The sequence below is a fragment of the Biomphalaria glabrata genome, chromosome 16 (assembly GCF_947242115.1).
Source record: "Biomphalaria glabrata chromosome 16, xgBioGlab47.1, whole genome shotgun sequence".
NCBI classification, from domain to species: Eukaryota; Metazoa; Mollusca; class Gastropoda; family Planorbidae; genus Biomphalaria; species Biomphalaria glabrata.
Window position 1 is genome coordinate 11597439 of NC_074726.1, and position 14142 is coordinate 11611580.

General features: G+C 36.1%; 1 protein-coding gene across 1 annotated transcript in view; it reads left to right on the forward strand.

The window, feature by feature from the left end:
- Positions 1 to 12951, forward strand: part of LOC106057247 (uncharacterized) — a 52653-nt gene extending 39702 nt beyond the window's left edge. The window contains exons 15-18 of the mRNA XM_013214362.2: positions 592 to 699; positions 1544 to 1645; positions 5645 to 5737; positions 12869 to 12951. Of these exons, the coding sequence (XP_013069816.2) occupies positions 592 to 699; positions 1544 to 1645; positions 5645 to 5737; positions 12869 to 12951 (386 nt within the window). The remainder of the gene's footprint in view (positions 1 to 591; positions 700 to 1543; positions 1646 to 5644; positions 5738 to 12868) is intronic.
- Positions 12952 to 14142: the final 1191 nt, after the last annotated feature.

The following is a 14142-nucleotide window of genomic DNA, read 5'->3' on the forward strand; positions in this document are numbered from 1 at the left end:
GTGCGGTATGTGCAATCGTCATGATAGTCTCTATCTCATACCGCTGCCATCACCTGTCGTCTTGCGGGAGGTTTGGACCAGGAATTAAATTATCTTCAACTTTGAAGAAGCATTCGAAATATGTAGAACATCCGAAATATGTAGAACATCCGAAATATGTAGAACATCCGAAATATGTAGAACATCCGAAACATGTAGAACATCCGAAATATGTAGAACATCCGAAACATGTAGAACATCCGAAACATGTAGAACATCCGAAATATGTAGAACATCCGAAACATGTAGAACATCCGAAATATGTAGAACATCCGAAACATGTAAAACATCCGAAATATGTAGAACATCCGAAACATGTAGAACATCCGAAATATGTAGAACATCCGAAATATTTAGAACATCCGAAACATGTAGAACATCCGAAACATGTAAAACATCCGAAACATGTAGAACATCCGAAATATGTAGAACATCCGAAATATGTAGAACATCCGAAATATGTAGAACATCCGAAACATGTCAAACATTTTACATTTAAGTTTTTCATTGACCGGAAAGCTCGTTTCTTTTAAAATTGCACTTTTTTTCCAGTCTGCGATGGGCGCTGTAATTCTCCTGAACCTGGCAGTTGCAATCGTGTGACGGGGCTCTGTGATGACGGCTGTGAGGTTGGATACTACGGGATAACTTGTTCTTTAGGTACATAGGTATATTCCTTTGAGTGCTCTTAGTTAACTCGTTCTCTCGTTTAATCAGTCAAAGAGTGGCTCGGGACTCGTTTTCAACTGTCTAGTTGTTTTCATTGCTCAGTCTACTGTATATTTGTGAATCTCACCGTCTCGGTTTTTATTATACCTGTGATTTATTATACCTGTGATTTATTATACCTGTGATTTATTATACCTGTGATTTATTATACCTGTGATTTATTATACCTGTGATTTATTATACCTGTGATTTATTATACCTGTGATTTATTATACCTGTGATTTATTATACCTGTGATTTATTATACCTGTGATTTATTATACCTGTGATTTATTATACCTGTGATTTATTATACCTGTGATTTATTATACCTGATTTAGTCGTCTATTTTTTTTGTGCTTTTATTTTTTTTCTCATATAAAATACTTGTTGTTTTATGTATACATGTCGTAAATGACTTCATATAAAACCTAATGTTTTAAAACTTGATGTTATAAATCTTGTTCTTGTAAAACTTGATCTGATAAAACCTAATGTTATAAAACTTGATTTTATACATTTTGTTCTAATATATCTTGATCTTATAAAAATTGTTCTTATAAAAGTTGATGTTTAAAAACTTGATCTTATAAACCTAATGTTATAAAACGTGATCTTATAAATTTTGTTCTTATAAAACTTGATGTTTTAAATTTCGTTTTAAGACTTGATGTTATCAGAGTCATTCTTATAAAACTTCATGTTATAAAACTTGTTCTTATAAAACTTGATGTTTTACTTAGGATTGGTTTAGCTGTGCACAGTAGTACTTACCTTGTAATCTAATGTATTTCAGAATGTCCAAGCAACTGTTTGCCAAATACCAGCTGCAATCAAACCACTGGAATCTGCACCGACTTTTGTAATGTCAAATATTATGGCAGAAATTGTACCCAAGGTAATTTTTAACTGGCCCCGAAAGGGAAAAGCTTGTTAGTAGTTTTGTGCAGTCTGTCCGTCCCGTTTAGATCTCTAGCAGTTGAAAAGAAAATGTAAGTGGGACATCATGATATTTTTGATGATTCAAAGTTCTGATGCAACGGCTACTTTTTTTTTTCCGCATGTGCAGCATTTAATTTTTAAAAATTAACTATGCAAGTAGATTTGTCATAAAAATACACCACTTTTAAATGAAGAATTTCAAGGGAGGTAAGTTGTTTTCTTTTAAACGGTAACAGACTTCTTTATTAAAAAATCTAGCTACATGCATAGATTCGCGCACTGGTACAAGAAAAAATGCACCTAAGGTAATAGGTCACAATAGAAAAAGTATCAATGGCTCATCATAAAGTACAGTTTTTGTTTACTTACTAACCATTGAATGATATATTGATTTAAATTGTGTTTGTAACAAAGAGTGTGTTTTTTTTTATACAAACTTTAATTAAGTTTTGATTTTGGATAATGTCCCATAATTTTATAGCACGTTGTCTTGACATATTTTCGTTATACACTTCGTTGGCGTACCCGGGGGAGGGGCTTTTGGGGTTCCCCCCCCCTAAATTGTGGGTGGGGGTGAATTTTACGACTGATTTTTTCTTTGACTTTTTTAAAATGATAAACCCTCCCTCTTCAATATTAGACTAAAGCATTCAACAGTCACCAGATTCTATGAGGGTAGCCAAGAGGGATTTTGTATTTAAAAACCCTCTCAAAAGGGATTTAAGTAAAAAAACAACAATCTCCAGGGTATTTTGAGTTCAAAACCCCTTTCAGCGGGGTTTGTAGCTAAAAACCACCTCTTCAACATACACTTAAAGCAAACTACACAAACTAAATTCTATCAGTGTAGCCAAGATGTGTATCCCCCTCTCCAGAGAGCTTCACTAGGAGGCGACCCCCAACCAAAACAAAATGGTTTTGGCTTTACCCCCCCTCCCCAGATAGCATTTAGGTTTTAAATCACCTTTTCAATATTATTCTAATGCTAACTACAGTAACCAAATTCTACGAGCGTAGCTACGGGAATTTGGAGTTTGTTTAAAACAAAACATCCAGAGATTTTTTTAGTTTAGAGCCCCACAACAGATGGTTTTGACGATAAAACTTCCCTTTCGATATAAATAAAGCGAACTACAGCCAACAAAATTTCATAAGCGTAGCCAAGAGGGGTTACAATTTCTACCAGTCGCTGGGCTCCATTAATAAAGTGCAGTGAATAGCAAATATGTTTTTTGAACAAAATTTTTTAAATAGCACGATACCTCTGTAGATACTTTAGAATATGCATTTTTTGTTTTAAATACCGGAAATAGTGCTTGGCGGCGTTCCCCCCCCCCCCATAAAAAAAAAAACCTGCCCAAAATAAATCCTGGCTACGCCCATGATACACTTCACGAAAAACAAAATCAGAATAAATAGAGCCGAGATCTACATCTAGATTTAGTTATAAATGTATTTATAATTTTAACAAAATTTACATCAAAGTACAATTAAGGCAATAGCTTAGCTTCTGGCCACTTTAGCTATTTATATGTTACCAATCATAACTTAAAATAGATTTAGATAGATTTATTTGGCCGTGTTTAACACTAGTAACATTGTTGGCTCTAAAACAATATCTAGATCTAAACTTAATATTGTCTAGTCGATATAGTTCAACTTGTAAATAGATATGCACATTTATTTTTAGATCTAAATATTTCTATTGAATAAGAAACCCCAATAGTAACGAACCATGCTGAGAATTACTCCATTAGAGCAAGTGAAAGGATGCGGACAGTGAGTTTTAAGGTCCCTTGTCCCCATACAAGGACAGACCCATTGCCGCACAAGGACCAGTTCTCTCTCATATCCTTGGCCCAATTGCCCTTCATGCAGAACTCGGCATTCATAAAGAATGTGGTCTATTGTTTCGATGTCCTCGATGCAGTGGCGACACCGTGTGTCATAGTGCTCTCAAAACCGTCCGAAGTAAACACCAATTGGGCTGTGACCGACTCGGAACTGGGCCAGGACAGCCTGCTCCGCGAGATTGAGTTGCCACCACGCATCCTTTCGGACTGGTCAACTCGGCTGCCTATAAAGCTAAAGGCCATCATCGAAAGCGTCCCAGAAATATCTTTATCAGATTTGTACAAAAATAGGGCTAGATCTAATAATATAAACATTAAATAATCGCCATAATCTTCTAGATCTACATTAAGGCATAGAAATGTAGATCTAGTTAGGTACCTAGACCAATTGTCACAATTAATATATATATATATATATATATATATATATATATATATATATATATATATATATATATATATATATATATATATATATATATATATATATATATATATATATATATATATATATATATATATAATCTATTTACGCTTGATGTAATGATAAAGACACTAAATTTACCCTTTTGTGACATATAAGAGAGGAGTTTCGGCGTTTTATGTATATGAAACTGGACTTAGAAAATGTCAGAAATTCTGTGTTCTAGAAATAAAATAATGTGATAACACAAACTCCCTTTGTAATCTTGTTTTTTAAAATCTATTTCTACATCTTTCTGTCTAATGATTGTATATTATTGTGTGTAGTAGGCCTACTCAACATTAAATAAAATTTCGATTTTATTTTAGAAAGCTTATATCGACTACTTTAATGATCCTCCATCTCTCGTTATGTTTGACCCTAAGAATTTAAAACGAGAAAATTGAAACGAGTCAACTTCTTCTAATGTTTGACCATTCAACTGTATGCAACATCTCGTACTATCTCCACCACAAAGTAGTATTTTGCTCTTTTCAGAACCGATTTCCATGCCAACTACACTAGCTGCAGCATCCAATTTTGAAGTAAGATCTTGCACTGGTCTTTGATTTCTCCAATGAATTAATACAACTGCAAACCTGAGATTGGAAATGGGCCGTCCATTTAATGGTCAAGCTAGAAGTACACTCTTCTAGAGTTTCCATCATAATATGCTCCAGAAATAAGTTAAACAGAGCTAGAAAGAGAATGCATCCTTGCAGCACTCCTATGGATGTCCTAAAACTTTCTCTGATTTGGCTGTTCAGAAATACTGAGCTATTGACATTTTGATATGTTTGGTCATATTATCTTATATAATACAGACGTTACTTCAAAAAAGAAGATGATTACGTCCTACGCGTCATGCATTCAGTCGTGCATATTAACCAATGTCTTAAATTCTGCCAAGTCACTGGTTTTCCTGGCTAGCACAGGCAACCCATTCCATGCTCTAATAGCACTAGGGAAGAAAGAGTATTTGTACAAATATGTCCTAGCATATGGGATGAGGATCTTTGTGTCTTTCAGAGTATTTTATTAAATTCTTTTTTTTGTATTTGAAGATTATGGTTCGGTGTTTTATGTATAATTGCTACATGACTCACTATCAAAAGTCATTCTATAACGTCCAGTGCAGGGAGCATGAAGAAAGAGTAGTCCAACGAAAAGCTGGCTTGATAACTTAAGAGAATGGACCGAATAGATCTTCATTTCTTCTAGATAGATAGAAGAGTGTTCGATTACTTTGTCTTTATTTTTTCCAGATAAAAAATTGTTCGATTGCTTTTTTTTCCACTTTTTTTCAGGAAGAGTGTTCCATTACTTTGTTTTCATTTCTTCCAGATAGATAGAGGAATGTTCGATTACTTTGTTTTTTTCCTCCAGATAGATGGAGGAATGTTCGATTACTTTGTGTTAAATTCTTCCAGATTAATAGAATAATGTTTGATTACTTTGTTTTCATTTCTTCCAAATAGAGGAATTTTCGATTACTTATTCCTACTTTCATATATGGGTAATTTGTCCGCTTTTTTATTTTCTTTCTAGTTAAATATAAATTTGTGGGCTTTTTTTTTTCGTAAACATGTTAATACAATTTTTATCATTTGTTAATATTTCAAACATTTTCACATTCCAGAATGTCCTGTGAACTGTGATGGATGCGAAAGATGGTCTGGTTTTTGTAACAAAGGCTGTATCAATGGATTCTTTGGCAGCAATTGTTCGAATGGTAAGTAAAAAATGTTAAAGGGTATCACGTGGTCAGAGTCTTGACTTCTTCAATCTCCAACGGTTAACAAAGGGTATCATGTGGTCAGAGTCTTGACTTCTTCAACGTCCAACGGTTAACAAAGGGTATCACGTGGTCAGAGTCTTGACTTCTTCTACGTCCAACGGTTAACAAAGTGTATCACGTGGTCAGAACATTGACTTACCAAACGTAAATGAGGTATTTAGAGTTTGGTTGGCATAGCCCAGCCTGCCCTCCGTTAAATCCGGCCCTGACTTAGAAAACTTGATTCTGCAGTGCTAAACAGTACACATAAGTGATCCTAAACCTTAAGATAAAACAAAGCCCATCAACACCACCTTTATTGTGCACACCGGATACAGCCACAAGTTGCTAGCTAGTTTTAGTTTTTCACGAATTGTATAAAACCTTCAATAAAACAATAAATACAGGAGATTCAACAAAACTAACGGTCTGTCACGGTACCCTGCACTTCGTTTATATTTTGATCTTTTAAAATAATTCAAGAGTGCTACAAATTGCAGAAATATTACCAGGGTGACCCGGCAAAATAGCGCAAAATTTCCCGCCAAAGTAACTCAAAACTCAAGACAAAATAGCGGGCGTTATATAGGATGCGTAGAAAAGTTTCGGATTTTTGCAAGTGAAGGTCCTGAGGAGCATTTTTCTTCAATATTAATGCACTATCAGTAGGTCTTATTGGCACACAGAGAGTACTTTAAAAATCTCATTCTCCTTTTTTCACTAATGTTAAAAATGCATTATTCGCTAAAAATATGTTTTTGAAATGTGGTGACCCCCTTTTAAGGGATAAGTATATGGTGATATGTGTATATAATCAGAAAACTTGATTATCTTCAGCATCTCTCTTTGATCAAACCATGGCGTCTCTTGTCCCAACTTTGTCAAACTTAGGTGTGTCAGGATTAGTTAAGCTGGCGTTCACATTTCTTATCTGTAAATACTGCCTTCGAAGACCTAAATGATACTCAGCCGGATGTTATGGGCAGTTGTTATGACCATTGGGAGGACAACTATATTGGTCGTCAGAGACGAAACCGCAGAGTGACTCGTAGATTTCGATAGCATTATGGAATGTTAAGAGATCGAGTGCAGGACAATCTACCACGAACAAAACAATCCAGTGGAGGGATGGCAGCATTCATTTCCGCTGTCTATTGAGAGTCCCATCCCTCACGTCTACACATTAATCTCTCACTTTCTTGGAGAACAGAATACTGAGAACACGTTTCTGAGGTACAATACTGGAAAATGAAGTAAAGCTGAAAGATTGTTTCATTATTTCGTACTTAACAGACATTTTGGAGCTATATTGCCAATGTAAGAAAACAAGCCACTGGTGGAGTTTCTACGTTATACTGTATTGTGTACAAAATAATGAAAAAAAAATTTAGCTTTATTAATATTTTAAAACATCTAAAGGATTTCTATCTATTTTGTCCGCACTTTTTGTCCGCTCTATTTTGTCGTGGAACCTATTACCAGTGTCTTTTTTTGTTTTGTTTTCTTAGCGGTCCCCGAAAGGGGAATAGATGCTATTAGTCTTGTGTGGTCTGTCTGTCCTTCCGTTTGTCGTCCGTCCATCCGTCCCGTTTAGATCTAGAGGAGATATTGAAAATCGGACATCATAATATTTTAGATTATTCAAAGTTCTGAAGCAACGGCAACTTGTTTCTTTTCTGAAAGCGAAATATTTAATTTTTAAAATCAACTATGCAAGCAGTTTTTACATAAAAATACACCATTTTTACAATTATTCACTATTAATAGTAACAAACACGGGAGGCTATTTAATAAGGGAGCTGACTCTTACCATATTTATAACACATTTATGCAAATTGTTTTAGATTTTTGTCAAAAATAATTTATTTTTTTTTATACAATTGTATTGCTAAGTTAGATAAGCTCTGTGATACTAACTACTACATTTATAAACAAGATTACAAAGACAGTTTGTGTGGAAACACAAACTCAAAATCGGCCCCCGAAGTGGTCCACCTAGGCAGGCTTCAATATTTTCAGAAAGAACATCCAAATGAAATTATATCATAGACAAATGGGAGTTCAGAATGGAGAAAGAAGGTTGACAGATCTTGTGTAGTGCCCCAACGGTACAGCAGATCAAAGGATAGGTGCAAGTGAATGCAAAGTTAGATGTGAACCTGGCCTAACTAGTTCCCCTTTCAGACCTTGTGGTCTATACGGCAGATGAAGTAAAGTTCATCTGTTTTTGTGGACTACGGTTAAACAACGGGTGTGATGTAGCCAGCACAACGACCAACCGCCTTTACTTTTCCCCAACGAATATCAGGTACCCATTGGAGCTGGGTGGACTCAGAGGCGTCTAAGGATTTCGAAGTTGAAAATCCCAGTCTTCACCAGGATTCGAACCCGGGGACCCCGGTTCAGAAGCCAAGCGCTTTACCACTCAGCTACCGCGCCTCTCCTGGCCTAACTGAAGTCTTATAATTGATGTAATTGTTTTGAAAAGGTCCAATCTTTTATTCGAATGCTCATAAAAAATAAAAACGAATGTTAGTCATAATGAAAAAGTTCACGAAAATGAAATTTACAAGATTACTATTCGTTTTAAATTAGGTCTAACTTATAATGCATACTAATTAGCTTTTTCTCTTTAAAAAACTGCTTGCATAACTAATTTAAAAAATTAGATTTTTCGCTTTCACAAAAAAAAAAAGTAGCCATTGCATCAGAACTTTGAATGGTCTTAAATATTGTGATGTCGGATTTTCAATATCTTTTCTAGTTTACGAGATCTAAACGGGACGGACGGACAGACGGACAGACGGTCAGACGGACAGACGGACAGACATTTCGCACAAAATTAATAGAGTCTTTTCCCCTTTCGGGGGGCCGCTAAAAATGTTTACATTTATTTTGAAAGAGAAAAAATCTATTTAGTATGCATATAAGTGGAACATAATTTAAAACAAGAATTACTAAGTAGCGTTTCATATAATCTCGTGAATGGAATGTGCGGCCTTCAGGCACAGAACACTAAACTAAAGGAATAGGAGAATTTTTTTTTTACCGTAATGCTGTATTTTTTCTTGAGGCTTTGAATAGAGACTGACCCTTAACAGAACAATTAGATCAATCAGATCATAATATGACATCAGTTAGGCCAGATTCACATCAAACCTCTCCTTCAATTTAACCTATCCCTTAGTCTGCTGAACCGTTGGGGAACCACACAAGATCTGTCAACATTCTTTCTCCATTTTTCTCTGTCATTTGCCTTTGATAAAATTTCATTCTGATATTCTTTCTCAAAATATTGAAACCTGCCTTTTTACTTGCCTAGGTGGACCACTTCGGGGGCCGAATTTGGGTTTGTGTTTCCACACAAACTGTCTTTGTAACACTGTTGTTGTTTTTTTTTAATAAATTTAACAAGGTTTGGTTTGGTTGTGTAGGCAAAACAGGGCCTGATAAAACCACAAAGTGATCTGTCATGGTACAGATTAATAAATAGGTGGTGTGGAAAGTTCAATAAGGGAGAATAAGCGATGGTTCAGACCAGTGGAGTGGTTCCTTAACATTTTTGAGGCATGAAACTATCCCAACTCCCATTAATCTCTAATCAAATAAGAACACAAAACTAAAACTAAATATAGCTTTAAGATTTTTAACAAACAAATATTCACATTCTACTAGAGTAAAATAATTAAATTTAGAAAGCCTTCAGGATAGAAAACTTCAAAGCAAAAGTAAAGTAGCAATTATACATAAAACACAGAACAATAATCTTCAAATACAAACCAAAACCCAATAAAACTCAATAAAATACTCAGAAAGACACAAAGATAAGGGCACTTTCTTCGTTCCATATCCTAAGACAAATTTATACTAATGCTTCTTCTTCTTCCCTAGTACTATTAGAGCATGGAAAGGTTGCCTAAATCAGCCAGGAAAACATTGGTTTGGCAGAGTTTAAGTCATTGATTAACATGAATGACTAGATTAACCTAGGAACACGAGTAGGACTAATTACCTTCTTTTTAAAGTAATGTCTGTATTTTATAAAATAAGATAAGAAAAAGTATATTTTAAAGTTGAGTTGGCTAAAATGATTTTTTATATCTTCTGTGACATTATCTAACGAATAATTAATCGGGGAAAAATCCCGAATACATTCTTATAGTTCTCAAATGATCTATCGTGCATGTGTTCTAAATTTATGTACTATTAAGTGTCTAGAAATAAATGAAAATAAGTGTGTTAATTGAATTATACAAGCCTTTGAATCGATAAACATGTACTAATTTATAGATATACTATTGCCTAAAAAAATTGATACACTTGTGTTCATTTAAAACTTGACTTTCTTTAGGATTGAAGGATGACCAAAAAAGGTGAAACAGACTAAAATGTGCTAGATTTAGAATTCAAGAGTTGAAACGTTTGTGGGAAAAGGTTGATCCATTGGAGGAATCTTTTTAAAAAAAGTTAATGAGAGTCACTGTAATGCAAAAAGGGTTGAAAACTGTGAAACGTGTTAGGGCGTGTTCAGGCTGAAACTCAGCATAGCTTACATGACATATTTCGATATTAAAAGCCGAAGAAAAGGTAGATATTTACGTAGAATTGCGTAGGACTAAATTTTATTTGTGGGCGGGTGGACTAGAAGGAGGTGGGGAATATTAAAAGTAGAACTAGAATTTAACAGCCGAAAAGTATTCGTACGTGTGTGTTTGCGTAACCCGGGGCGGGGGGGGGGAAGCGCTATAAAACGGGTCGTTCTAATTCAAGTCAAAAGTCTGTGTCACAGAACATTACGATGCGCAGGTTGAAAAAAAGGGAGAGGTCCAGAGAGAGATAAAGACAGAGAAGGGAAGAGATAAAGAGAGAGAGAGAGAGAAATGAATAGAGAGGTAGAGAGAAGAAAAAAAAAAATCGAGTGCGGGCCGTTCCAATTTAATTGACCAGACAATAGAACACACGGGCATAACAAGTATGCTGGTTTATTAGATGGAAAGAAAAAAAAGGTGGGGGGTGTCCCAGATCTAGGTAGCCTTGGAACAAAGGAACGGCCGGTTTGTAATGCTACTTTATAGATATAGTTACCCCTCTTAATACATGCCTAAGTGCTACTTTATAGATATAGTTACCCCTCTTAATACATGCCTAAGTGCTACTTTATAGATATAGTTACCCCTCTTAATACATGCCTAAGTGCTACTTTATAGATATAGTTACCCCTCTTAATACATGCCTAAGTGCTACTTTATAGATATAGTTACCCCTCTTAATACATGCCTAAGTGCTACTTTATAGATATAGTTACCCCTCTAAATACATGCCTAAGTGCTACTTTATAGATATAGTTACCCCTCTTAATACATGCCTAAGTGCTACTTTATAAATATCTGCATATATTACTACTCACACGGAGGCTCTCTACGTGACAAGCTGCATGTGAGAAATGTAAATGTTTTCCATGTTTGGATGTTCCCTCCGAGTTAAAGATAATCTACGCCCTAGTCCAAACCTCCCGCAGGACGACGGAGGGATGGCAGCGGGCAGGTTATGAACCTGGGACCATCTAGACGACCCAACGGCATGTCGCACGACCAGGCAGCCATAACTGATTGCATTTTCCTTTATTCACAGTGTGTCCAGCACATTGCTCAGAAAACACAGGCTGTAATCAAAAAAATGGAAAATGTCTTGAGAACTGCGAAATTGGCTTCTTTGGAGAATTCTGCAATCTTAGTAAAAAGAAATACATTTTTAAATGTTTAAAATACGTATAGATCTATCTCTTATTAAAATTCTGTACGTTTGGTGTTTGTGATGTGAATTTACGGTACAAGGTTTAATAAGTGGAGGTCCATGGTAGGATTTTAATAAGTATTGACCCAGTCCTTTCTTTTCCCTCTTCAAGCTTCAATAAAACATATGTTATAATGTTTTATAAATCTAAAAGTATAATAAATATATAGACACATATTAAGTAATCCATATCCTTTACAAGCAGGCCAATCATGCTGTGTACTTCAACAATTGTACAGAAGACTGCTATAAACCTACAGTTGGAGTGAGACAGGGCTGTCTACATTTGAGTGAGACACGTCTACCTAAAGTTGGAGTGAGACAAAGCTACCTAAAGTTGGGGTAAGACAAGGCTGCCTACAGTTGGAGTGAGACAAGGCTGCCTACAATACAGTTGCAATGACACAAGGCTGCTTACAGTTGGGGAGAAACCTTGTTACAGTTGAAGCGAAACAAGGCTATCTATGGTTGGACTGAGACAAGGCTACCTACTGTTAGAGTGAGACAAGGCTACCTACTGTTAGAGTGAGACAAGGCTACCTACTGTTAGAGTGAGACAAGGCTGCCTTCAGTAAAGTGAGACTACGCTGCCAACTTTCACCAAATATTTTCAATATCTCCATTGAAAGGATCGTGTAAGATGCTCTTAAATGCATCGAAGCTGCTGTAATCATTGGAGAAAGAAGAATGACTTCTTTGCGCTTTCCGTGACTCCATATATAGTCATCTAGGGAGGGACGTGTTACCTGACTTGATAATGTGCATAGACAAGACTTCCGCTGCATATGGCATACACAGCAATGCCAAAATATTAACAGCACATAGTATGACCAACAGGAAATAAGGCTTTAAATAGACATCAGTAATTGAAGCGAAAATCTGACAAGTGTCAGTAGTTTTAAATACTTCAAAGCAATCGTTTTAGATAAAGGAACCAAACTTGAACTTCTGGCCAGAATCGCATAGTCGAAAGCAGCACTTGCAAAAATCAAAACAATCTGGAAAGTCACAGTCATAACTCCTGCCTATAAAATCAGACTGATGCGCTCCTTGGTCACGGCCACATTATTCTATATTTGCTATTCTTGAACACTAAATGCAGAGCTAGAGAGGAGTTCCTAGCAAGGGCGTTGAGATGCTATAGAATCCTACGTATCACCTACAAATAACTCATCGCTAATGAGGACATTAGGAACAGGATCACAACGGCCATAGGGCCCCACTTTGACCTGCTGACTACTATTTAAAAAAAAAGCAAAATAAAACTATATGTCCATATAACAAGGTCCTCAGGCTTGCAAAGACCTTCTTTCAGTGAACAGTACCAGGAAAATGAAGAAGAGCCAGAAATAGAAAGCAAATGGAAGATAACATAACATAATGCACGAGCTGCGATTGAAAGAGATTCATATGAACGCCTAAAACAATTGGAGAAATACAGTTGGCAAGTCATGTATGGTGACCCAACGGTTCTTTAGACTAACATAGGTGAAAAGAAAGAAATCTAAAAGCATGAAAAAGAAATAGAATAGTTTTAAATTTAATCTCATTACACAACTTTATTATAACTATTTTACTTAGATATTTTATTATTTTGAAATTTCGACATGATCTATTGTTTGTAAAAACAGTGAAAAAGTCTGATTATATATCCCCCCCCCCAACCTTACCCTTAAGAATAACAAAAAAAAAACAAGAAAAAAGCAATTATAACTTTTTGTTTCTGAACGCTCGATCCTATCACTGTTTATTGTCAAACATTTTTTTTTTTTACATTTAGACAGCTTTAAGCATATTTTTGCCAAGTCTTTTTTAAAGCTTTCCGAGTATAGTGCTAATAGCTGTCTGTGCACATTATTCCTCCAGTTCTAGCGTTGTCTGTGCACATTACTGCTCCAGTTCTAGCGTTGTCTGTGCACATTACTCCTCCAGTTCTAGCTTTGTCTGTGCACATTACTCCTCCAGTTCTAGCGTTGTCTTTGCACATTACTCCTCCAGTTCTAGCGTTGTCTGTGCACATTACTCCTCCAGTTCTAGCTTTGTCTGTGCACATTACTCCTCCAGTTCTAGCGTTGTCTGTGCACATTACTCCTCCAGTTCTAGCGTTGTCTGTGCACATTACTCCTCCAGTTCTAGCGTTGTCTGTGCACATTACTCCTCCAGTTCTAGCGTTGTCTGTGCACATTACTGCTCCAGTTCTAGCGTTGTCTGTGCACATTACTCCTCCAGTTCTAGCTTTGTCTGTGCACATTACTCCTCCAGTTCTAGCGTTGTCTGTGCACATTACTCCTCCAGTTCTAGCTTTGTCTGTGCACATTACTCCTCCAGTTCTAGCGTTGTCTGTCCACATTACTCCTCCAGTTCTAGCTTTGTCTGTGCACATTACTCCTCCAGTTCTAGCGTTGTCTGTGCACATTACTCCTCCAGTTCTAGCGTTGTCTGTGCACATTACTCCTCCAGTTCTAGCGTTGTCTGTACACATTACTCCTCCAGTTCTAGCGTTGTCTGTGCACATTACTGCTCCAGTTCTAGCGTTGTCTGTGCACATTACTCCTCCAGTTCTAGCT